Source organism: Castor canadensis, chromosome 16, assembly GCF_047511655.1.
Source record: "Castor canadensis chromosome 16, mCasCan1.hap1v2, whole genome shotgun sequence".
Classification (NCBI taxonomy): domain Eukaryota; kingdom Metazoa; phylum Chordata; class Mammalia; order Rodentia; family Castoridae; genus Castor; species Castor canadensis.
Window position 1 is genome coordinate 30,003,768 of NC_133401.1, and position 24,629 is coordinate 30,028,396.

The window sequence follows — 24,629 nt, forward strand, 5'->3', positions numbered from 1 at the left end:
CCCAAATTCCCCCATGTCTGGGAGATGTCTCCAGAACTTCCAGAACTGCAGTGCACTCTCTGAGTGCTGTTACCCAAGACTGACTGCTAGAGTGGGACATTGGCACTGGTAGCCTCTGTCCCACTCCTGGACAGGGGCATCAGGCTTGCTCAGTGTGTCTTCCTGGCACCCTTTCTGGACAGGCTCAGGAAATACACAGGCACCAGGATAAAAAAGAGTGGAGCAGCTCAGGGAACCACCTGTTCTGCCCCTAAGCATGAATTTCAAGGGACTGAAACATACCTGAGACAGAGACTAGTGATTGAATATGCTAGCACCAGTTTTATTATTATTAGGGGGTGAGAACCGGGTGGCCTCTTCCTCCAGGTGACCTCCAGCTTCCTGAATTGATGGTAATATCTCTGGGATCTTGCAACTGTCCCTCGGAGATGGGTCCTCTTCTGAGCACCACCCCCCCAAGAGTCTAACCTCTTTAGAAGACTACAAAAGTGAGCTGGAAGTGGTGACATATGCCAATAATCTCAGCACTGGAGAAGCTGAGTCAGCAGGATCATGAGTTTAAGGCCAGGGTGGGCTACATAGCAAGAACAATCTCAAAAAAGCAAAACAAAACAAAGGTGGTATGTGCTTATTTGAATCACTCCAGGACAAAAAGGACAAAGAAGCTCCCCAATCCCACCTCAGTCACAACAATGTCATTGGGGTCCTCCGTTGAGGACTGATTCTGGGAGAAAGGAACTTTCTTTCCCCTAAGATTGGGAAGTCAAGGCACCTGATGGCCATGTTTCCCCATCACAGAGAAGTCTCCTGTTTGTTGAAAGAAGAATGAAGACATGCACAGAGCTCCAAAAGTACGAGAATATGAAGAAGTCTTGTCTGCGTGAAGCCCTCCATTCTAGGCTCTGGGGTCTGCAGCCCTACCACAGCTCCTTCAAGCCTGGAGCCTTTGAGGTGCATGTGTCTGTAATTTCTTTGGGTGGTTTGTTTCACTTCAGCTACTGCGAGATGTACTTTTAGGAATTTCAACTCAAATTGGTGAGCATATACAGTCACATTTGGCCCTTATGCTAGTGGAAGAACCTCCATGCACCATTCCCAATCCCCCGCCCCACCACACACAAATGTTTCACAGATGAAAATAACAAACACAACAAAACAAACCTGTCATATATAGTCACTATGTGCTCCCCTCAAAACGCCATCCTAGCCCTACTTCTGAGGTCATTCCCAGAGATGGTGCCCAACAGAGTCCTTGGATAGCTTCAGGCATGGCCTCGCCATGCTCACCTGAAGACACCTGTGAACCTTTTAGTCCTCCCAGAGCCAAGAAAGGATGGAAGGAGATGTTCTGAAGATGGCAGAGGAGTAGAGCCCAGATTTAGTGCCTCCCTCTGACTCCCAAGTGCACAGCTACAGGCTCAGCATCATGGGACTTTCCACCTTCTGTCTCCTGACAAGTCCTCCAATAACCCACCATGAGGGTCAGCAAAAAGGGCACAGAGGTAGGTTCTGACTGTGTTATCTATTGTCCAGCCACTGCCCAGGGCTTTTCAAAACATGGATGGCATCCCGTGATGATCAAGGGAATTGATTTAGAAGGTTGCAAAGGGCATTTTTAAGTGGGACAGCACTGGAACCTTACTTAGTAAATATAAGCAGTGAAACTCGTGATCAATGTGCACACATGGTCACAAAGCACGTGTGAACACACACAGGTGTGGTGTATAGGATCGCTACACCAGCCATGCCACTTACACTGTGTTGCCTGCACAGACTTCCAGGGCCTCCACTTGTTGATGGCTTTTCCATTTCCTGACCATTTCTTCCCTCATTCATTCAGAAGGTGGTTACCCAGCGTTTTCAATCAAGGGTCATAGAGCAAACAGTTTCAGTTTTGTGGCCCATAAGACCTCAGTCTTAAAAAACTTATTGTCCAAAAGCAACCACAGACCATCTGTAAAAGTTCATAAGCACCAGAAACTTTCTGCAAACAGAGAGTGTGGCTGACCCACACCCAGTCTGCTCACTTCCACTTCCTGACTTGGTCACTTTTGTGTCATCTCCTGTTGCCCTAAACCCAAGCTGCTCTCTGCCCTCAAGGCCAGTGAGACAGAAATGCAACTACATATATATGAAGGCACATTTTGTAAAAATTCAAAGCATATTATTGGAAAAAGTGTAATATAAAATTTTCAACAGTCTTGCTTTATGTGCAAATTTGGGAATGATAATACGGGTTTTTTTTTAAAGTAAAAGTTCTCAAAAGCCTTGGTTTTCTCACCTAAAAATTGGAGATTGTAATAGTTCTTATTTCCTAGGACTCTGGAGGAGATTAGGTCAGCACCATGTTTGACAGGTAAAAAGGGCTCAATAAGTGTTCACCATTATCAGTAACATTATCAGTGATCTACTGGTCCTCTGACCCAGGTAGGAGGGAGGTATCCTGTGAATGGGAAATTACCCAATTCAATACCTGAAAGCACCCCAAATATCATGGGTCCAAAACACTCAAAAAGCTTAGAAAATGCTCCATTTGGCTGCAAAAACAGTTCAAATTCAGTGTCTCAAAACTGCCCCGTTTTCTCACTTTCTTGGGGCTACGGTGTGTATAATTCTGATAACTGAGGTCTACATGAGTAAATTGAACCTTCTATGATGTTGAAAGTGTTTTCTGTCACTGATGGTCCCTACAGTAGCCACTGCCCAAGTGGCCACTGAGGGGCTGAGTGGTTGATACAACTGTGACATTGCATTTATTTAAGTAGCCACAGCTTAGCAGCTACAGAAAACTCTACCTGAATTCTTTCTTGAATTTAATTACCCACAGGATTTTTACTTGAGTCAGGAAGGTCATTCTTTGTTGTTGGAAGATGAAGGGGTCTACCTTTGTAGGACGTTTGTTGTCATCCTTGGCCTCTATCCATAGATGCCAACTGCCAGTAGCACCAAAAATGTCTCCTCATATTGCACAAATGTTTCAGGTTGGTGAAGTATAAAAATCACTCCTCCATTGAGAACTACTGGTCAACTAGAAAGACACTTTCAGAAATGAAGGGCATATCCACTTTTCATAGTCTTCCTCATTTTGACTTCTCTGGTGGCTACCAAGGTGTGAGTCCTGGCTAAAGACTCTTTCACACAGCAGGACGGGGCTTTCCCTTTTTAGCATGCATCTCCTGGTGGAGCATCAGGGTAGCCAGGTGTCTGAAGGCTCTCCCACACTGGCTGCATGGATCAGGCCTGTCTTCAGAGTGGATTTTGCGGTGATTATTCAGGGTGGTCCTGTCAGTAAACCCTTTCCCACACTCAGTGCACATGAAAGGTTTCTCCCCAGCATGCAGCCTCTGATGTCTCTGGATGCTTGACTTACACCTGAAGGATTTCCCACATCCCTGACACAGGTGCTTGGTGTCTTCTTCATGGTTCTTCTGATGCTTAAGGAGGGTCTCCTTGCTGGGGAAGGCTTTCCCACATTCTGGGCATTCCTCTCGGGTCCCTGGTGCATGAATTCGCTTGTGTTCTGACAGGTGAGAGGCATTTCGTAAGTACTTCCCACACTCTTCACACCGGTGAGGCCTTTTCTCTTGATGGAGCCTCTGATGTTCTGCAAGATGGGAGTTGACTCTGAATGTTTTTCCACACACACGGCAGCAGTAAGGCTTCTCTCCTGTGTGGATTCTTTTGTGTTCCCTCAGAGACGACCTGCGGCTGAAGCACTTCCCACACTCCCCACACTTGTGGGGCTTCTCCCCTGTGTGCACCCGGCGATGGCGTGCCAGCTTTGTGCTTTGTTTGAAGGTCTTTCCACACTCGTCACACCGGAAGGGCGTCTCCCCTGTGTGGACCCTTTGGTGACTGCGGAGGGTGGAGCTGCTGTTGAATGCTTTCCCACACTCATTGCACTTGTAGGGTCTCTCCCCTGTGTGAATCCGGTAGTGTGTGAAGAAATAAGAGCTGTGCCTGAAGGATTTCCCACATTCATCACACTTGTGGGGTTTCTCTCCTGTGTGAATTCGCTCATGTTCCACGAGGTGGAGGGTCTGGTTGAAGGTCTTCCCACATTCCTTGCATTTGAAGTGGTTCTTACCCTTTCGGGCACTCTTTTGTTTTGCAGCATCCTGTGTTTTTCCATGAATGTCTTTCTTTGGGGAATTCTCTCCTCCAGGAGTGCTCTTTGGTGTTGTGGTTGTTGGTGTTTGACTCAAAAGTCTCCTTAGGACCACAGATTCATGGCCTATCTTGCCAAGAAAGACTTTTTTGCATGACCCTACTATGGTCAGACATTGGCCACACTTCTGCTTGTCCAGAGATGGGTTGCTTTTACTTTCCAAAGCCCTCTCTGACCTTGCACTCTGGGGTTCATCTCTTTGGACTATTTTCTGCACTTTTTCCTCCTGTGGAGTCTTAGAACTGCCTGGCTTCAAAATTTGTGTCTTTAGTTTCTGCTTTGTCTTCTTCCCTGAAGGAGATTGAGAATGTAAACATCTGTTCCATGTCTCTGTTTTTGATGAGAAATATCTCATTGGATTATAACATAATATACATAAACATACACACATAGGAAGTGTAAAGTTTGCTTAGTGTTGACAAACTGGTTCAGACACAAGCAGCCCAGCCTCATTCTCACTCCTAACACTCTCTTGATATCCTTCCAAACACTGACTTCTCCTTGGAAAATCATGACCCCTGACTTTTTTTTTTGCAGTATTGGGAATTTAATTCAGGGCCTGGTGCTTGCTAGCAAAGTGCTCTGCCACTCAAGTCACATCCTCAGTCCTTTATTTTAAGTTGGTTTTCAGATGGGTTCTCTCACTAACTTTCCTGGAGCTGGCCTTGGACCATGATCCTCCTGCTTCACCTCCCGAATACCTGGGATCACAGGCATGGCTGCCACACCCAATGACCTTGGCTTATGACAGCACAGGTTATCTTGCACATCATATAAGTGTAACTATAGTATATACCCTTTGGTGTCTGACTTTTTTTCACTCAATGTTATGTCAACATGAGTATTCTTCCATTATGTTTTGTGTTAGGGTCAATCCCTCATTTGCACTGTTAATAGAATCTCACTGTGTAACTATGGTAAAATATATTCAACTATTTTACATTTATAGGCATTTGGGTAGATCTCAGTTTGGGGCATTCTGAATAGAGTTGCTATGAACATTATATCATACTTTTTAAAAAAAATCTCAGGACTTTGCACTTGCTGAGCAAGCACTCTACTACTTGATTCATGCCTCCAACCCTTTTTGCTCTGGTTATTTTGGAGATAGGGTCTCATTTTTTGCCAAGGTTTGGGGCCTGGATGGTGATTCCCCCTTTTTTATGCTTCCCACCATTGCTGGGATGACAGGTGGACCCCATGTCCAGTTTTGTCCCATTGAGATGAGGGTCTCACAAAGCTTTTTGCCTGTCCTGGAACCATGATCCTTCCAATCTCAGCCCCCTAAGTAGCTGGGATTACAAGGTGTGAGCCACCAGTGCTTGGCTTGCAGCATACTTTTTGGTGAACATATTTGCACATTTCTATTGGGTATGCAGCCAGGACTGGATCTGTTGGGACATTGAGTGTGTATGTGTGCAAGTCTAGTGGATACCACCACCAGGCTCTTCTCCTAAGCAGTTTTGCTGATTGCCATTTCCTCCAGCAGTCTACGAGGGCTCCCATCACTACATTTCTGTTAATGACTGAAGGCTTGAGTCTTCCTAAGACTCATACTTTAAAACACCAACCTCTACTATGATGGTATTATTAGCAGATGGGGCTCTTGAGAGGTGAATTAGGTCTTAAGAATGGAGCTATCATGAATGGGTTCTTGTTCTAATAAGAGACCAGAGATCTCTCTAGCTCTCTTTCCACCCTATGAGCATACAATGAGAAGTGAGCAGTCTGCAGCCAAAAAGAAATGCTGCCCAGAACCTGACCATGCTGACACCCTGAACCTGGACCTCCACATTGTTTATAAACCACATGGTATTTCTTTACTCTAGCAGCCTATGATGACATCTTTGACTATGCTTGTGCCTTCCCTTGAAGTCATACTGGGGGCTGTGTGATGGTATAATCAGAATCTGGTATAGAAAACAAGAACTTCTGGGTGTGGTTGTGTACATTTGTAATCCCAACATTTGGAGACTGAGTCAGGAGAATCAAGAGTTTGAGGCCAGCCTCCAACTACATAGTGAGACCCTGTCTTAAAACACCAAAAATACATTGCATGTATTATCTTAATGAAAAAAAAATCTCAAAACATGGTGGGTAGTAATTATGTGACTCGTAAATGTGCTGTTGTCTTTCTAAGTCAGCAGACAGCTGTGGATTAGTAATAATATTTCTTAAAAATTAAGTACATGACATGTACTTTTTAATATGTTCCAGACATTAAGACACTCACTCACCCATGCACATAAAGAAAAAAGGTAAAAGACTGTGACAGGAGTAACTAAAAAGTAATGAAGGAAGAGTCAGCCAAAGCTCTAGAGTTAGGCTTTCTGTCTCCTGCAATCCTAAAAGTCTGATACAGAGGATATGGGAGGGGGAAGGTGTGGGAATTGAGAACATGAGTGGATACATCTCTCAGGCTAGAAGGATGGAAAGCTTTCCTGAACAGAAACCTGATCTGTGGTCTTATCCGTTCTGCCCCAGCCCCCAGTCATGGTGGGGGATTGGACAGCGTTTCCTACAGAGACATCAGCAATGTTGCTCTGACTCACCTGTGGAGGTGTCACTTCCACTGACTCCCTTATCATCTTGCTGGGGATTTCCAGGGACAGGTATGTCTTTAACATAAGGTTCAACTCCTTTCTCTAAACTGGTGATCAACTTCGGTTTGAAAAACAAATGCCCTGCACCACAAAAAGACAGAAGTGTTTTCCTCTTCCCAGAATCCCTTTCCAAACCAAATGTTTGCATAGAAATAAGGTGGCCACCAGTATGATGCAAAGGACAGCTAGCCAGAACATAGACACAATTGCCTCCTCAGCTTTATCTTGCCCCACCTCCCCATCCCAGCAGCTCAAATTTATGTATGGAATCCCTAATAGTTCCCAGGAAGCTGAGCCTGCCTTCATAGACCATATCAGCCAATTGACCCATCCCTGGACACATTGGCCATCAGGATTGGTTTAGCTGTGTTAATGTGACTTAAGCTAGAGCCAATCACAGTGGAGGTTAGGAATTGGTGGGAGAGAGTGTGGTTGGAGGCAGGGGGCACTCAGTATCAACCAACTCATTCTATCTTTCCTTCTGCAACTGAATTAACAACTTGAGCTTCTCAATAAAAACAAACAAACACAACTTGAACTTGTAGGTTGGCTGGCAGCACTACTGAGATTGTGAACAGCACCAGTATTAGTATGAAGCCAGCATCATCAAATTGCTCCAGCCTCTAAGGTCAGTCCTAGAGCAGAGCTCATCCAGGCCTTCTGCAAGGTTCACAGCCTGTCAGAATCAAAGTTCTCTTGAGCAGCAACTGAGGTGTGGGGAGGTTGTCCTTACCCAGCGAGGCCAGGTTCCTGTAGTTCTCCAGCATGACCTCCTTGTACAGATCCTTCTGGGAAGGTCCCAGAAGCTGCCACTCCTTCTGGGTGAAGTACAGGGCAACATCTTTGAAGACCATTCGTCCCTGTAACACAAACCCACTCCTATTTGCCCAGGAATTACTCTCCCCTGGTCCAGGAGAGGAGGTGAAAGTCTGGGATGTGTTCAGATTTCTGCAAATGTGGCTCCAGTTCCTCCACACCCCTTGCAGGTCACCATGCATTGCCTTCCCATTTGGATCTGGCCTTAGCCACAGGACTTACTTGAAAAATACTTGATAATCACCAGAGCTCCTGCTGACAGGAGAAGGAATATGCCCAGGTTAGCTAGCCTGTGTGAAAGACATGCAGAGCTGAGCCAAGTTCCCGGAGTCCCACATCTAAGCCAGTACAGAATGCCCAGAGACAGAAATAAGTCCAGAAAGGTCAGCAGAGCCACGTAAACAGCTATATCTGTGTGTCTCTGAAGTCCTATGAATGCTTACTATGCAGTATTACCACGGCAACAGATAACAGCAGCATGCACGTTACAGGTGCTCACGTGGTACTGAAGATGTGAACGAGCATATTCTATGGTTTGTTGGAAGCATCGACACCCAGAAGAGGATCTTGCACACCCATTGTCTGGCTATTTGTAGATCTCCCAATTTCTGTATCTGAGAGGTAGTTTCCAATGATGGCTAGGCGCACAGACTCAAGAGCCAGACTTCCTGGAATTGAATCCTAGCTTGGCTACTTATTACCTGTGTGACATAAGGCATGTAATCTAAGATCTGTTTCTATTTTTTTAATATCTAAAGTAGGGGCAATAACAGTACTTACCCCTTGGGGTTGTTGTGAGGATCAAGAAGGTAAATGCAGGTAAAGAAATTAGTTCAGATTGGGCATGTGGTCAATGTTTGAGAAGTGTTCACTATTCTAAATATTTGTTTAAAAAGTGTGTGTGGGGGGGTCATAGTCAATGGGAGACAGACAAAGGCTTGGAGAGTCACTTAATTCATTCATATGTTCTTCATGGCTTGGTTCTGGGCATGATAAGCCCTGATAACAGATCAGGGCTGCAGTGGACAAAGTATCCATTCTACTTTGCTATAATAATAGAAGGTGTAGTAGAGTGCATGGCTGCCTAGCCAAAGACTACATTCTCCAGCATCCTTTGCAGCTAGATATGATCATGTGACTATGTTCTAGCCAAGAGGGTATAAGCAGAAGTATTAGTCTCAGCCAGCATGGTGGTACACTCCTGCAATCCCAGCACTCAGGAGGTTGAGGCAGGAGGATTGCAAGATCAAGGCCAGCCTGGGCGACAGAGTGAGAGACTCCTTCAAAAAAAAAGTGATAGGTGCATCTTTGCTTTTAGAAGGATCAAAGCATGTCCTTCCTTCCCCACATGCCCCCCTTTGGACCAGAATGTGAACTGTACATGGGTGAACCCTCCTCAGCCTTATAAAGAGTGAAAAGATCAAAAGAGCCCATGTGGCTGTCACTGCTTGGCCCTGGACATTCACCCAGAGACTATCACACGAGAGGGGAATCAACTTCATTCTATTCAAGCAGCTGTGTTTGTGATTCTCACACGACAGCAGCCAAACCTGTGCCCTTCGGAGGCTCGCAGTGCAGAGCAGGGCGCAGAGAGATGGACAGAGCCCCAGGGACATCACATGTGACACGGCAGGTAGAAGAAGGAGGCAGAACATGCTGAGGTGACGTCGGCACGTGTGCATTTTCTGGAACTCTACAGAAGACTTGAAAGAGTAGGTAATGTTTGAGTCTCCAAGGACGAGGAGGAGCCTGTGAGGCAGAGCAGAGCGGAAGTCACCCAGAAGGAAGTGGAAGTCGAAGCAAATGGAACAGCTTGAAGAGAAGACAAGGAAGAAAAGAAAGTTAGCGCCATGGTTGGAGTGTGCTTCCCATAGTGTGGGGCTGAGGTCCAACTGCCTGGATTTGAAATCTGCCTTTGCCAGAGGACTGGGGACCGGACTATTGAGCAAGCGACTTCCCATGCCTCTGTTTCCATGTCTGTAAGATGGGAAGACTAGCTAATAGGACTGCCTCTTAGGGAAGGGTGAGGATCAGGCACGTTAAGCCAAGGCAAGGATGGATTAACAACACTCATCACTTACAAAGAGCTGGAAACACACCAACTGTTACTTAACTCCTGTTGTCTTAGCCTGATTCTTAAAACTGTCTGACTTTGTAATGATACTGTCACTTCTTTTTCAGTATTAAAGCACCTACCACAATGCTGGCACTTGGTGAGGGATCGGTAGCCATAGCAACTTCCACCAGGGCTGTTCTATTCAGTGGAGAGTATGACTGATGGATAGCCCTCCAGTAGACTCGGTTGTCACTTCTCTATTTACAAAAGAGTAAACTGAGGTGAGAAGGCTTCAGTAACTTGCCTCACTCATGATGATCAGGAATGGGGCAGACAGCTGGTCTTCTCCCTGACATTGCTTGGAAAATTCTAGCACTGCTAAGCTGAGTGCAGAGCTAGAAGAGAGAAAAGGAGGCTCAGGGTGATGAGGTCTGAACGTGGAGGGTGTTTAGTGAGTCTCTCCATTGGCAACCCAGGCCAAGCTGAAATGACATGGGGGTCACAGTTATAGCTGGGGTGAGGTGAGGGCTGTGACAGATTTCCCTGTGTGCATGCAAGCTGAGCTCATTTGATCCTCTGGGATCTGAGCAGGTAGCTTGGTGGTGTTATTGGATCTATTTTATGGAACAAAGAAACCCATGATTCCTTATGTAAATTGCAAACTGTGGCTAATGAATGGTAGAAACATAAAAAGAAAAAGAGAAGGAGGCATCAGAAGGCCAGGGTTAGAAGTGTATTATAAATTTCTGACCATCTATGTCACAGCACTTCTATAAACAGGCATGTTCTAAGAAATGCACAAATTCACACTCACTTAACCATTGTAATACCCCTGAGGTGGGATCCTATGGCCAATTCCATTTTACAGATGAGTAAACCGAGGCATGGAAGGCTTAAGGAAATAAATGAAGATCATACAGATGGTAGTGGCTGAGACAGAATTCAAACCAGCTGCATTCCCAGCTGTGAGGCATTGTGGGTTGGAGGGTTGGGTCTCTGCTCTGTGTCTCTTCCTTTGCAGAGTCATCCTTCCCTAGCCCAGGGTTTCTCAGCCTCTGCTCACTTAGAGTTGGTTCCATCCATCCTAAGGGTAGGGCTGGCTGTGACTGTGGGCTTCAGCAGCATCCCTGGTCTCTATCCTTTAGCTGCCCATAGCACTGGCCCTCTACTTGTGACAGTGTTGTTGGAAATATTTCTAGACATCTCCAAATGTCCCCTTGAGGGAAAACAGCCCCCACAGGTGAACCACAGTCTTACTCCAAGAGACCCTTCCCTTGCCTTCAGGAATGAGCATGTGACCCAGGCTGGGCCCATGAGAGTCCTGCATGCTTCAGTTGTTGATTGGCTCAGTGGTGATCATGTGATGCACAACAGACCAATCAAAATACTTCCCACTCCTATTTGATCTAAAAGTTCTTCCCACTGATTTTTTTTTTATCAGTTACAAGGGGGAAAAATTAGAAAGGATTGGTGGTGGGGAAGCAGACCAAGTGGATCAAAATTAGTGTCACCAATGATAACAGAATACTCACCTTTTGTAGATCCAAATTTGAGGCCCACAGGACACACAGATCACCCGTGTGACACTCTGGGCAGGAACATATCACCTGAATCTAAATTTACAGGAAAATGGCAAAAAAAAAGCGCCAAAATGCAACAGAGCTCTGACTCTAGTTGTTGAAAATGTCATTGTCATAAAAGGTAAAGAAGTCTGTGGAACGTTCAGATGCTAGGATCCTTTCTCATGACTAGTAAATGCTGCCTGGCCCTAGACAGGATCCTGTACTGGAGGGGAAAGAAAGCTAAACATGACAGATAGGCAAGACTGGAATGTTGAGAGTAAGGTTTTGGTTGGTTTTTTTTTTGGTGGTGTGGGGTTTGAACTCAGGGCCTTGCACTTGCTAGGCAGGAGCTCTATCACTTGATCACACACGCCCTCCCCCAGCCCTTTTTGCTTTAGTTCCATCCTGGAACTGTGATCCTCCTATTTATGCTTCCCACATAGCTGGGATGACAGGTGCAGGTCACCACACCCAACCCAGCGTATTGGTTGAGATGGGGTCTCACGAACTTTTTTGCCTGGATTGGTATTGAACTTTGATCCTCCTGATCTTCATATAACCAGGGTCATAGGTGTGAGCCACTGCACTCTCAGAGCAGGTTTGATGAATAGCACTGTACAGTTGTTAAAAGTACAAAGGTAGGGCTGGGGTGCAGCTTAGAGATAGAGTGCTTCCCTAGCATATGCAAGGCCCTGATTGGATACCCAAAAGTGCCAAAAAAAATCTAAAAACTTAAATGAATGAAAAACATTAAGGGCGTTTCAGCTACATAAGACAATATTCTTGCCAGGTGTGGTGGTGCACACCCATAATCCCAGCATATGGGAGGCAGAGACTGTGAGTTTGAGTAAGACCCTGTCTCAAACAATGAAACAAAAAAACAGAAAAAAATCTTATTCTTAGGAGACACCAATTGAAGTGTCTGGGGTGAGATCTGTGAAGTGTTTGTTTAGCGGTGAGTCCTGTGAAGTGTGAAGTCTATGATCAATGGTTTTGAAAATAATGCATGTGTATGACCAGGTGTGGTGGCTGACACCTATAATCTAGTTACTCTGGGGGCAGAGATCGGGATGATTGAGGTTTCAGGTCAGCCTGGGGGAAGAAGTTAGGAAGACCCCATCTCAATCGGTAAAGCTGTGTGTACCTGTCATCCCAGGTACACAGGAAAGATAAATAGGATGCAGTTCAGGCTGGACCTGCTTAACTAAAGAAAAAAAGACTGGGGGAGTGGCTCAAGTGGTAGAGTGTCTGCCTAGCAAGTGAAAGGCCCTGAGTTCAAACCCCAGTACCACCAGAAAAAGAGAAAAAAATACATGTGTATATGAAAAGAGAGAGACAGAGAGAGGAGAGAGAAGAGGGAGACACGGGGGTGGGGAAGAAGGGGAAGGGAGAGAGACAGGGAGAGGAGAGGAGAGGAGAGAGACAGAGAGAGAGACAGAGGAGAAAGAGAGAGAAGAAAGGGGGGGATAGGAGAGAGAGAGAGACTTGTGCTCATGTGAGTGGTGTTGCTGCTGCTAGGAGGAAATACGGCCTGTCTGTTGTCTGGCGTGCCGAGCTGAACCTCCATCCACATGGTTCTACCTTGGTGATACCAATCACCTTCCCTGACCTCTCATTTGCCACAGGGCACACTGAGGCATCTGTCCCACAGTCCAGCAATCCTGGAGTCTAAGCAAAAGTCCCAGTACTGATTCTCGTTGGCCAAGCCTGAGTCTCATGCTCAGCCATGAACCAGACCTTGGGGCCCTGGGCATGACTGGAGGAGGACAGGAGGAGTGGTTGGAAGACAAGGGACCCTAAAGAGAAACCAGGGGTGTTAGCATCAGAAGGGACATGGCTTCCAGGTAGGCTGTGGCACCGCTGTCCACGTACATAAAGTGCACACTGTCCATCAGTGAACAGCCAACCGGGAAGTTCTCTCTGACAGACGCAGGACCTGCCTGTGATGAACACGTAAATACACACTTAACCACCAGGTGGCAGTAGCTACCCTGAAGAAAATGATGCAAGGACAGGGACGATGATGGAGGTGCCGATGAGAGGTAGGGATTACAGAAGAGAAGAAGGCAGCAAAGGGGAGCCCAGGGCAGTGTCTGAGCCGGTCCAGGAGGGCAGGGATGTGGCAGTTCTCTGGTTACAGGAAGCGACAAACAGCTTACCGAGATCTGCACAGGCAGGAGTCTGGCCGGCGTCCCCACCTCGTTTGGGGAGCACTCCCCTGGTGTGTGAGTCGCACTCTGTGAAGGCAGGGCTGGCAGAGGAGGAAGAAGTAGTGAGATCATCCTTCCTTGTGAGCGCTACCATGAGTTTTCTCTCATAAAACCTTAGTGGGCCAGGCGTGGTGGCTCACGCCTGTAATCACAGCTACTCGGGAGACTGAGGTAGGGAATACCATGGTTTGAGGCCAGTCTGTGCAAAAAGTTAGTGAAACCCCATCTCAACAAACAAGCTGTGAATGGCGGAGTGCACCTGTCATTCTAGTGCAAGGCCAACCCTGGGCAAAAAGCAAACCTTACATGAAAAATAACCAAAAAGCAGAAAGAAAAAAAAAAAAAGACTGGGAGCATGGCTCAAGTGGTAGAGCACCTGCTTGGCGAGCATGAGGCCCTGAGTTCAAACCCCAGTACTGCAAAAGAAAAAAAACCCCAAGCAACAAAAAATCCCTGTCTTTCTATCTACCTATCATCTCTATCTATCTATCTATCTTATCTGTCTATCCATCCATCTGTTTGGTGGAACTGGAGTTTGAACTCAGGAGTTTGAACTCAGGGCTTCTCCCTTGCAAAGCAGGCACTCTACCATTTGAGCCACACCTCCAATCCATTTTGGAGATGGGGTCTTGGGAACTATTTGCCTGGGTTGACCTTGAACTTTGATCCTCCTGACCTCAACTTTCCATGTAGCTAGGATTACAGGCGTGAGCCACCAGGTATGTTTTATAATTTTTTTTTTTGGTAGTACTGGGGTTTGAACTCAGGGCCTCACGCTTGCTAGGGAGGTGCTCTGTCACTTGAGCCACTCCACCATCCCAAGTTTAGGTGTTTTTTGAATAGGGTCTTGTGTTTATTCTGGGGCCAACCTGGACTGGAATCCTCCTGTTTATGTTCCTGTGTGTCTGCAATGACAGGTGTGCACCATCACATACAGATTTCCTACTGGTTGACATGGGGTCTTGGAAACTTCTTTCCTGGGCTGGCCTGGAACTGTGATCCTCTAGACCTCCACCTCCTGAGTAGCTGGGATTACAGATGTGCACCACAGCCTGTGGCTGGCAATTTCAGTTCTAATTGCAGAGTCTTCTGCATATTTGTGATTCTTATGCCTCTCCATCCCAGCCCTTGACTCTGAAAGTGGTAACAGCACACATACAAGTCGAGGGGATTGCCCAGGGTGCACGAGTTCACCCAGTTCTTCCATTGGTATTCTACTAGACCTGCTCGGTCCCCTCTGTCACCATCTATCCATCCATCCATCTTAGTTTTGGGTGCATTTCCCAGTAAATCTCAGACTTCAGTTCTTTTTCACATGCATGTCAACTAACCGGGGTTTGCTGTTTGTTACTGTTCTAGATAAAACTTGCATGCAGGCAACTGGGCACATCTTAGGGTCATCATTTCAAAGAAGGCGACATACACCGGCCCGCGCAATCCCCCGCCCTGCACTGAGACGAAGACTTCATCTTTCACCTGTTTCACTTTTCCAGTCAGAGCTGGAGGAGTGGTCAAGTGGTAGAGCACTTAGTGAGCAAGTGTAAGGCACTGAGTTCAAACCCAAGCACACCACCAAAACCAGCAAAGCTAAAACGAGCAATAAAATTTCCAATTGAAACATTCAGTTGAAACTGTTCAAAGATGATTTTGTGACTAAGCTAAATCACATGCATGCTTCTTTAGCACTAGGAGGACAAAGCAGAGATTTCACAGGTCTGTTTGTAGCTTTGATCTTGACTCTTGGATCAACATCTAGAAAGCTACTCCCCTCCTCTGTCCACTCTTCCCGTGCCCCTGAATCAGAGCAAGTAGGAAGATGGTTCAGGAACAAAACCCGCCTTCTTGTTATGATCCATCCATACGTGGAAATGTCACAAGGAAACTCCCTGTGTAGCTATTTTAAACAAACAAAAATGTCATTTTTTTCCTTTTACAAAATCAGAAAACAGGAGGGTGGAATGTGCCCTGCTTGGGCGTTGGTAGCAGTGGGAGGGGAGAATGTGGGGAAAGGGTGTAGGAGGTGAATGTGGTGCACATGCTGTGCACACGTGTGAAAATGGAAAAATGAGACCTGGTGAAACTACTCCAGGAATGGGGGAGAGGGATAAAGGAAAATGATGGAGGGAGTGAATTCAAATATGATATTTTTGATACATTGTAAGAACTTTTTTAAATGCCACAATGTACCTCCACCCAGCACAACAATAAAAAATAAATTAATTAAAAATTATATCTCTGGAAAAAAGACCCACTCGGTCTGTAAGCAGAGCTGTCACGCACGCACAGCCATGAGCCCAAGGGCATGTGCACACACATGCGTGCACACGAATGTGCACCTGTGCATGTGTGCACTCATGCAGCACCTCCACCCATGCTCACGCAGAAATGTATGCACACTGGCGTGTGCACCCCTGCACACTCATGTACACACACATACCCAGGTACACGTAGACTGTGTGATCTTAGACAACCTGACCTTTCTGTGCCTCGGTCATGGCCACAGTTACTGCAGGAAGTCTTCCTTCTATTCAGAAATGACTTAGAGTTCCACTCTGTGCCCGGCACAGCTTGTATTTCAGGGAGTTTACAAAGCCTCCATTGCCATGAAGCTTACATTTTATAGAGAAGAAGAAACAGAGACTCAATCAACACAGGAGAGCAGGATCAATGCTGTGCTGAGAATAAGTGAGGGCGGGCAGAGAATAAAGGCCTGGGTGCCAGTCCAGCTAGGACAAGAAACAGAGGTGTCTCTGACTTTGACTTTCATTTTGAGAAGGCAATGACCAAATGAGGGTCAGAAGGGAGAGCATTCTGGGGCAAGGGAACAGCATATGCAAAGGTCCTGTGGCAGGTCATTTAAGGGAAAGAAGGAGGCAAGGGTGGCTGGAGCTACAAGCACAGCTGTGTGATGAAGCTGGACAGGCCAGCTGGGGACAAGCTGTCCAGGGCCTCCTGCATCCCCCCATGCACTTGGCATAATTGCCCAGATTTGAATTTTTTTGGGGGGGGACTGAGGTTTGAACTCAGGGCTTCATGCTTGCAGATGCTCCACCCCTTGAGCCACTCCTCCAGTCCATTTTGCTGTAGTTAATTTGGAGATGGGACCTCATGAACTATTTGCCTGGGTTGGCCTTAAACTGCGATCCTCCCCATCTCAGCCTCCCAGGTGGCTAGGATTACAGATGTGGGTCATGGCACTGGGCTCAGACACCAGCTGATCCTTTGTGTTTTATGTGATCCTTTGGCTTGCCTTGTGGGGAGAGTTTGGAGTGGGTAGAGAGGCCAAGGAGAGAGGTGTGTGTGCACACACAACACTGCCCAGACAGGAGCAGCAGTGACTGATTTTCATGCAGAGGATTTTCAGGAAAAGTGGTTCCTTGAGTTTTGAAGTGACACCACCACCTGGCCCTTCTTTTTCTGGTCAAGTCACCAGCAACCGATCACTGTCCTGGGCATTTATCCCAGAGAAATGAAAATGCATCTTCACACACAAGCTTATGTGTGAATGCTCAGAGCAACTTTGGTGGCTAAGGTCAAAACCTGGGGACATTCCAAATACCCCTCAAAGGGTGAAGGAAACTGTGGCACAGCTGTGTCTCATGATGCCTCTGCCAAACGAAATTTATGGAGGCCACTGTTTCACACGGAGTTTCTGCACTGCGCCCAGCAGCATGGAGACACTCGTGCTAGGTGACACAAAAGCAAATGGAACTTTGAAATGAGCCAACCCCCCCATGACCCTCCAAAACCCCCAGGAGAAGAAGGGGGTCATTTACCTGGACCACAGAGCTTCCAAAGGAATAAATGTGGCTTTTTGTCCTCCTTTCTTCATGCCTTTTCTGCCTATAAAGCTGCCTTCCTAAATCTTTACAGGAGATGCTGCCCAATTCATGATTTGATAAGAGTGGATTTTTAAATTCAGCCACAAAGAAGAATGGAATTTTGTCATTTGCAGGTAAATGGATGGAACTGGAGAATGTCATCTTAAGTGAAGTTAGCCAGGCTCAGAAGGCCAAAAGCCACCTGTGATCTCTCACATATGGAATATAGACCTAATACAAATACAGCAATGTTATGAAAAACATATCACGCTAAGGGGAGGTCACAGACCAGAGGGGGAGGGTAAAAGAAGGAACTTAGAAGGTGGATATGGTTGCGGTTCTTCCTATACAAGAATGAATATAGGTGACCCAAGCATTGTATGCACATATGAATAAAAAAAAAGAATGAATATAGGATTTTTAAACCTGTTGAAATCACCATAAGATGGGGACTAAGCTAGAAAGGAGAAAAATTGAGGAGATGAACCAATTCGGGTTATAATACATATATACATGGAAATGTCACAAGGAAATTGTGCAGCTGTCTTATACAAACAAAAATGTCTTTCTTTTTCCTCAAAAATGCAGAACAGGAAGGTAAAACAGGTTGTGTCTGGGGGTTGGTACCAGTGGGAGGGGAGAGGATGTAAGGAAAAGGTGTAGGAGGGTAAATATGGTAGAATATTATGCACTCATGAATGAAAATGGAAAAATGAGACCTGTCGAAACTATTCCAGGAATGGAGGGAGAGTGGATAAAGGAGAGTGATGGAAGGGATGAATTCAACCTTGATCTACTGTAAGAACTTTTGTAAATGTCACAATGTGCCCCCGCCCAGCACAACAATAAAAAAAGTTTACTGTAAAAAAATTAAAATAAGAGCTGATTAGATCTTTATTTAAATTTGTTTACTTTTCAACACTACTAGTCAGCAGTGAAGAATGGAGTGTTGACACATTTAGAGCCCATAGATCTTAAGAGCAGAGTGAGAAGAAAAGTGAACCGTGAAAGACTGCATATAACTTACACGAAACGACGCTCTTCAAATGACAAAGTGACAGAGATGGAGTGCAGCCGAGTGACTGACAGATGGTGGGAAAGGGGGTGGCACTACACAGAGGAGGGGAGGGGGACTTTGAGCTGAGGGATCAATGGTCCTGTGTCTTGGTGGCAGCAATGGCTTTGTGAAGCTGTCTACATGATGAAATGGCTCAGAGTAACATGAGCAAGCCAGTCCCAAGAGAGCTCCTGCTTTTGATATGCCGCCATCAAGAAAGTCGGGCTTTTTGTTTGTTTGTTGAGACAGGGTCTCACTATGTAGCCTAGGCTGTCCTTGAATTTGGCATTTCCTACCTGCCCCTCCCAGATGCTGGGACAGACATGTGCTACCATGCACAGCCTAGCAAATAAGCTGGTTGTGATGGCTCACCCCTGTAATCCCAGCTACTTAGGAGGCAGAGATCAGGAGGATAGGGGTTGGAAGCCAGCCCTGGGCAAATAGTTTGTGGGACCCAATCTTGAAAAAACCCATCACAGAAAAGGACTTATGGAGTGGCTCTGCCTAGCAAGTGTGAAGCCCTGAGTTCAAACCACAGTGCTGCCAAAAAAAGGGAAGGCATCACCATAAGCCCAACAGCATTCCTTCCTTGAACAAAGCCCCCAGCAGCAACCCCAACCTGGACACCCTACCTCCTCAGGTCATCTGCCATTACCTCCAGCCTGGGGTGAACCCCATGGCCCCCTGACCAGGCAAGTGGATGTGAGGACACACCAGGCGGGGTGTCTAGACCACAATCAGGAGCTACATGACTTCTAGCTCCCAAGCATGTCAGTACCGGACTCTCCCATGTGACCAAAGTGTCCTGGAAGGTCCAACCCAGGTGGGTCTCCCACCCCTCCCACCCCAGAGGACAGATATTTGGGGAGATGGGGAGGGTCTTCAGTCTATACTCTTGCCTCCCGTCACACCTCGTAGATCTGCCCACCTGCCCACACTCCCCCACCCTATGTGTCTCTCACCTGTATGGTCTGGGGGCTTAGGGTCCACCTCTGAGGCCCCTTTGTCCTTTATGGTGAGAGGCTGCAGCATCATGTTCATCAATTGGTGAGGACTCTGGAGCAGGTGTCCTGGGTTTGAATCCTGAACTCAGCAGCTGGGTGGCCTCAGGCAGGAGATGTCACCTCCCCAAGTCTTCATGTCTTCAACTGCAAAGCAGTGTCAGCAAGAGGCTCAGAGGGATGATCTGTGGAGTGTTTGGAGAGCGGTGTGGTGGGGTTGGGGGCTTGGAGAGTGTCCCTCTTTAAGAAAGTTGCTGATATTAAGATGAGTCACTCAATGTCACACTCAGACAAAATGAGGAAGAGAACCCATGCCAGCTCGTCTGAGATCAGTGTTTGAAGGACAAGAAACCCCTACTTGTTTCACCCACACCTGGTGTTCGGCAAGCTGTGGACGGATTTCTGTAACCAAGCTCATCTTTGGTGTCATAGAGGCTGTGACAGGAGCCCTGCCTGCAGTGCCACCTCTGCCCATGAGCTGACACAAACTCCTCCCTCCAGTCCCCAAGACCAATGAGCTTTGTATCCAAGAAGTTGGATTCTGCTAATTGTTGCCAGTTGCTCATGCCTGTAATCCTAGCTACTTGGGAGGCTATCAGGAGGTTCACAACTTGAAGCCAGCTTCAGCAAACAGTTAGTGAGACCCCCATCTTCAAAATAACCAGAGCAAAATGAACTGGAGGTGTGGCTCAAGTGGTAGAGCACCTGCTTTGTAAATGTGAAGCCCTGAGTTCAAACCCCAGTCCTACCAGAAAAAAAATCTCTGTCTTTTTTTTTTTTTGGTGGTACTGGGGTTTGAACTCAGGGCCTCCTGCTTGCCAGCGGCTCTACACAGGAGCCAGACGCCCAGCCCTCCTCTTGGATGCTGTGGTTGTTGGCGAAGGTGAATATAAAGATGGGGAGACCAGGCAGCGGAACTTGTCATCCTGCAAAGCAAATGCACCTGCGCTGCCTGGAACACAGCTCGTGCCTGATAAAAGTAGGTGAGCACCCACATCCCCTGTTTTAGCCCGGTGCCCGCAGTGCTGTCTGTCATCCAAGGGAGGCTGAGATCTGGAGGATCCTGGTTTCTGGCCAGCCCGGGCAAAAAACGTTTGTGAGACCCCATCTCAACAGGAAAAACTGGTAGTGCTGGCATACACTCCTGTCATCCCAGCCACGGTGAGAAGCTTAAAATAGGAGTATCATGATACTCCTATTTAGCCAGCCTGGGATAAAACAAGACCCTATTTCCAGAATAACCACAGCAGAAAAGGGCTGGAGCTGTGGCTCAAGTGGCTCTAAGTTCAAACTCAGCCCTGAGTTCAAACCCCACATCTTCCCCCACCCCATCCCCCCAAAATATTCCCCTGCCTTTTTGACCCTGTTCTCAAACCAAGAAACTCCCAAGTAAAAGGCCCAGGTTCAAATACCAGTCCTGTTCCTGGTCTTCCCCAGACTCAGTCTTAGATTGACCCCAGTATTAGTTCAATGGTTTCTGAGGATGAACAATGATTCCACCTTAAGTGCTTAAAGACGGGGCCTCTGGAGGTGGTCAGATTAGGGTACATCATTAGGGTGGTGTCCCCATGGTGGAATGTGGGTGGCTTTATAAGGAGGGGGAGCAACAGTACACTGAGACACACATCTTCCCACCACGATGCCATACAGCCAAGGGATCCTGTCCCAACAGCCTGCACTATATTGTCGGCACTTTCAGCTTCCCAAACTGAGTCAAAAAAAGCCTCTTTTCCTTTCTTTGGAGTTAATAGGGTTTGAACTCAGGGCCTTGCACTTGCTAGGCAGGTGCTCTAAGACTTGAGCCAGTGTTGGTTACTTTTGAGATACGGTCTTGCTTTACACCTGGCCCAGCATGCACCTGATTCTCCTTTTTATGCTATTTAGCTGGTGTGACAGCCATCACACCCAACCATTTGTTTGAGATGGGGGTCTCATAAACTTTTTGTTCAGGCTGGACTTGAACTGCCATCCTCCCCATTTCTTGCCTCCCAAATAGCTAGGATTACAGGTGTGAGCCACCACACCTGGCCTAAACCTCCTTTCTTTATAAAGTAGCTTGCCTTTGTGTGCCATTGTAGTAAAGCATGTTTAGACTAATTCAGGCTGTCACCTTAACCTTGGGCAAACAACCCTGCTTCATCTTCCTTGGAACACCCAACTCTCAAGTGGGGGTGTGAAATGACTTCTTTTTAGGACCACTGTGAAGATGGATGGGTGGTCCAGGTGACCTCTGAACACATCATCTGAGGAGGTCAGGCCAGCGGCAAGGGTGGTTGGGGAACAAAACTCAGCTGTGGGCTCCCTGCGTCTCCCTGAGTATCACTGCAGGCGTGGAGGAGAGGGGACAGGGATTCTCACAGCAGACCCTATATTAAGTATAGCTATACCCCGGTACTGCCTGGGACATGTCTATGTAAAAGAACTTTTTCAAATATTTATTAAGTCATTATTTTTTGGCAATAATGGAGTTTGAATTTGGGGCTTCACGCTTGAGCCATACCTCCTGCCTTTTTAACTCTAGTTATTTTGGAGATAGGGTGGTGTTTTTCTCCCAGGCTGGCCTGGACTGTGATCCTCTGATTCTCTTATTTTTAGGTTTCCCACAGTGCCTTTCGAGCTTTTTGCTTGGGCTGGCCACAAACTGAGATCCTCCGGATGTCAGCCTCCCAGGTAGTTAGGATTAGAGGCGTGAGCCACCAGTACCTGTGATACAAGTTATTTTTCAGTACGGGTATATTCCAGATGATGTTCGATAACTACTAAACAGTAATTTGTCCTTTATCTGAAGTTCAAATGGAAACAGGCACTCTGTGTTTTCCCTGATAATTTGGGCTGTGGGTTGGTTAATTAACCTCTCTGTACCTTCAGCTTTTCACTCTAAAATATGAGAACAAAAATGTCTGAAGATGAGAATTAGCTCGGTACTGGAAGGTCACGCCTGTAATCCCAGCCGCTCAGGAGGCAAAGAGCAGGAGGATCACGGTTCAAAGTCAGCCTGGAGAAGTAGTTTGTGTGACCCTATCTCAAAAAAATCCCATTACATAAAAGGGCTGGTGGAGTGGCTCAAGTTGTAGATCCTGAGTTCAGCCCCAGTACCACAAAAAAAAAAAAAAAAGATGAGAATTAAATGATTAAATGTTTTCATGCAAGTCAAGGAATTAAGCCGGGCCCAAGGCTTAGTGTCTGCTGGCTTCCACTTCCTGCTGTCAGAGGCTGAGGGTCAAGTGTTTCCTTGTCCTCTCTGGCCCCATCTTCCCTGCACTATGTGCAGGTCACTGGGGCCTCCCACGCCCATCCTCTGCCCTGGTGAGCCTCCCCCACATGCCCAGCCTTCAGGCAAAAGCAAATCAATGCTGCAGGTCCCAGAGCTTCTCCCCCTCAGCCCAGGCACGAGGGCCTGTTCCCAGGACAGCACAGGGGTTGGGACAGGGATGGGCAGTTTCCTCAGACATACAATGTACCCCTGTATGAGGGAGGTGACCCTTCTCACAGGCCACCACACACACACTCCAACGCACAGTGACCTACTGGGCGGCTCATTCTGTGACTCACAGATGTTTTGAAAGACATTGAGACCCCCGGCAGACCCTCATGCCTCCATGAAAACATACAGCTTCTAATTTAGGGAAGACCCAGCAGGACAGACAAAGGTGTTAGAAACAAGCGGCCAGATAGTGACTGAGGACACGGGCAAATTAATGCAAGCACGCCTGCACACACACACTGCTGGGGACCACTAAGAAACCCGCTCACACATGCATGCACACGCACACACACCACACATGAGAAATCGCAGGCATATGCCCTGAAACTCCAAGCCACACTCCCAACGGGATGGGCAGACCTCCTGCTGGTGGACACCAGCATTAACTGGACACCTGTCCCTGTGCCATCCCCTTTCAGGTAATGTTCCCCACTCCCACCACAGCCAGGGTCCCAAAGCCCCTTTCCCAGCAACCTTCACATCCACGAATTGTCACACATCCTCCAAATGTCCCCTGAGCGTCCACCAGAGCTCCATGCTCCCCCCCTCCAAACTATCCAAAGGTCTTCCCTCAAAATTCATCCTTCCATGCCCCACCAGGATAAGCTGGGTCCTCTGGTTGCCTCCTGGAAGCCTCCCCCATTGGCCTGACCCTCCTGACCAGGCCCTGCTCTGCTTCGTGTCCTGGAGGGACCCTCCCTCCCACCCACCCATCCTCCAAGGGACCCACTCTCCTGTCTCCTCTCTTCCTGGTCTCTGTGACACTCAGGGACTCGGTTACTCTGTGGCTCAGAAAAACCTGAAAGGGCTCAAGTGGTAGAGTGCCTGCTTAGCAAGCAGGAGACCCTGAGTTCAAATCCTAGTGTCACCAAAAAAACAAAACAAGAAAGAAACACCCGAGAGCTTCAGGTGGCAGCCTGGGTCCCTCACAGGGTTTGGGGAGGAGAGGGGTCTTTAGCAGCTCCCTGCACCCCTGGGCCAGCAGGCTCATCTCTCTGTCCCCCCACCACCATTCCACAGCCATCATGCTGTCACACGTTCCCAGCGCAGCCACTCTGTCTGGGTAGGAACTGTTGAATGACTTCCAGGATGGGTGGAAATCAGCCAGGGTTTGGTGCTAGCCGCTGACCTCTGGGCAGGGTGAGGTGGCTTGCCCAGTGCCACTTTGCTTAAGGTGACTCTGGGGTTGACCAAGAGATGCCCAGGTACCACCTGTACATGCAAATGATCAAACTTACCTGATCCCCCGGGCCAGCTTGCAGACGAACAAACTCACATCCGCACACAAGGATAGGCAGACACTCATGCAGACAAGCGGTGGAATACACAGAGCCACAATCGCACAGACCCAGAACATACAAGCTCCCGCAGCTACACCCCAACCTCCAGTCACGCTCGCCCAATCGCACAGACGCATACAAATACGCTCTAGCAGGCACTCGACAAACGCCCCATCCCATGCAGAGGGTCAGCCACACAATCAGACCCTGCTACACAACGCATTATCAGATACAAAGGCACACATGACCTTACACAATCCGATTCTCACAACCACACGCATTCAGCTCAAACACAGACAGCCTGGGACAAGTCCCACGAGCCCTGTCCCGCTGCACTCACCGCGCAACGCTGCAGCCTGTGGACACCAAGAGCTGAGCGCGCGCCTGGAGTATAAAGCCAGGTCTTAGCGCCAGAGGGCGACGCCCTCTGGACTACAATTCCCAGAAAGCCCCGCGCCGCCAGCTATGCGGCTTTCCACCCTCGGCGCGCGCGAGGGCCACTGGGAAACGTAGTCTTCAGATGGGCGGGGGCATTGCATGCGCTCTCTGCTTCCACTCAGCTTCCAGTTCT

The 24,629-nt window shown here is 47.6% G+C and overlaps 1 protein-coding gene across 9 annotated transcripts; it reads right to left on the bottom strand.

Annotated features, from left to right (window-relative positions):
- Nucleotides 1-301: 301 nt before the first annotated feature.
- On the bottom strand, nt 302-24,486 carry LOC109701983 (uncharacterized). Of its 9 annotated transcripts, none has more exons than XM_074058481.1 (7): nt 24,017-24,385; nt 19,256-19,479; nt 13,365-13,456; nt 9,138-9,399; nt 7,505-7,631; nt 6,721-6,852; nt 302-4,459 (listed from the first exon to the last, which is right to left on the bottom strand). In XM_074058481.1, the coding sequence occupies exons 4-7, from the start codon at nt 9,267-9,269 to the stop codon at nt 3,135-3,137; spliced, it is 1,716 nt and encodes a 571-aa protein (XP_073914582.1). In that variant the 5' UTR covers nt 9,270-9,399; nt 13,365-13,456; nt 19,256-19,479; nt 24,017-24,385; the 3' UTR covers nt 302-3,134. The 9 variants fall into 9 exon arrangements, with proteins under 9 accessions (XP_073914582.1, XP_073914583.1, XP_073914579.1 ...); XM_074058482.1 differs by having other exon boundaries at nt 7,810-9,399; XM_074058478.1 differs by lacking the exon at nt 24,017-24,385 and adding an exon at nt 24,399-24,486 and having other exon boundaries at nt 7,505-9,399; nt 19,256-19,441.
- Between the last annotated feature and the right edge of the window lie 143 nt (nt 24,487-24,629).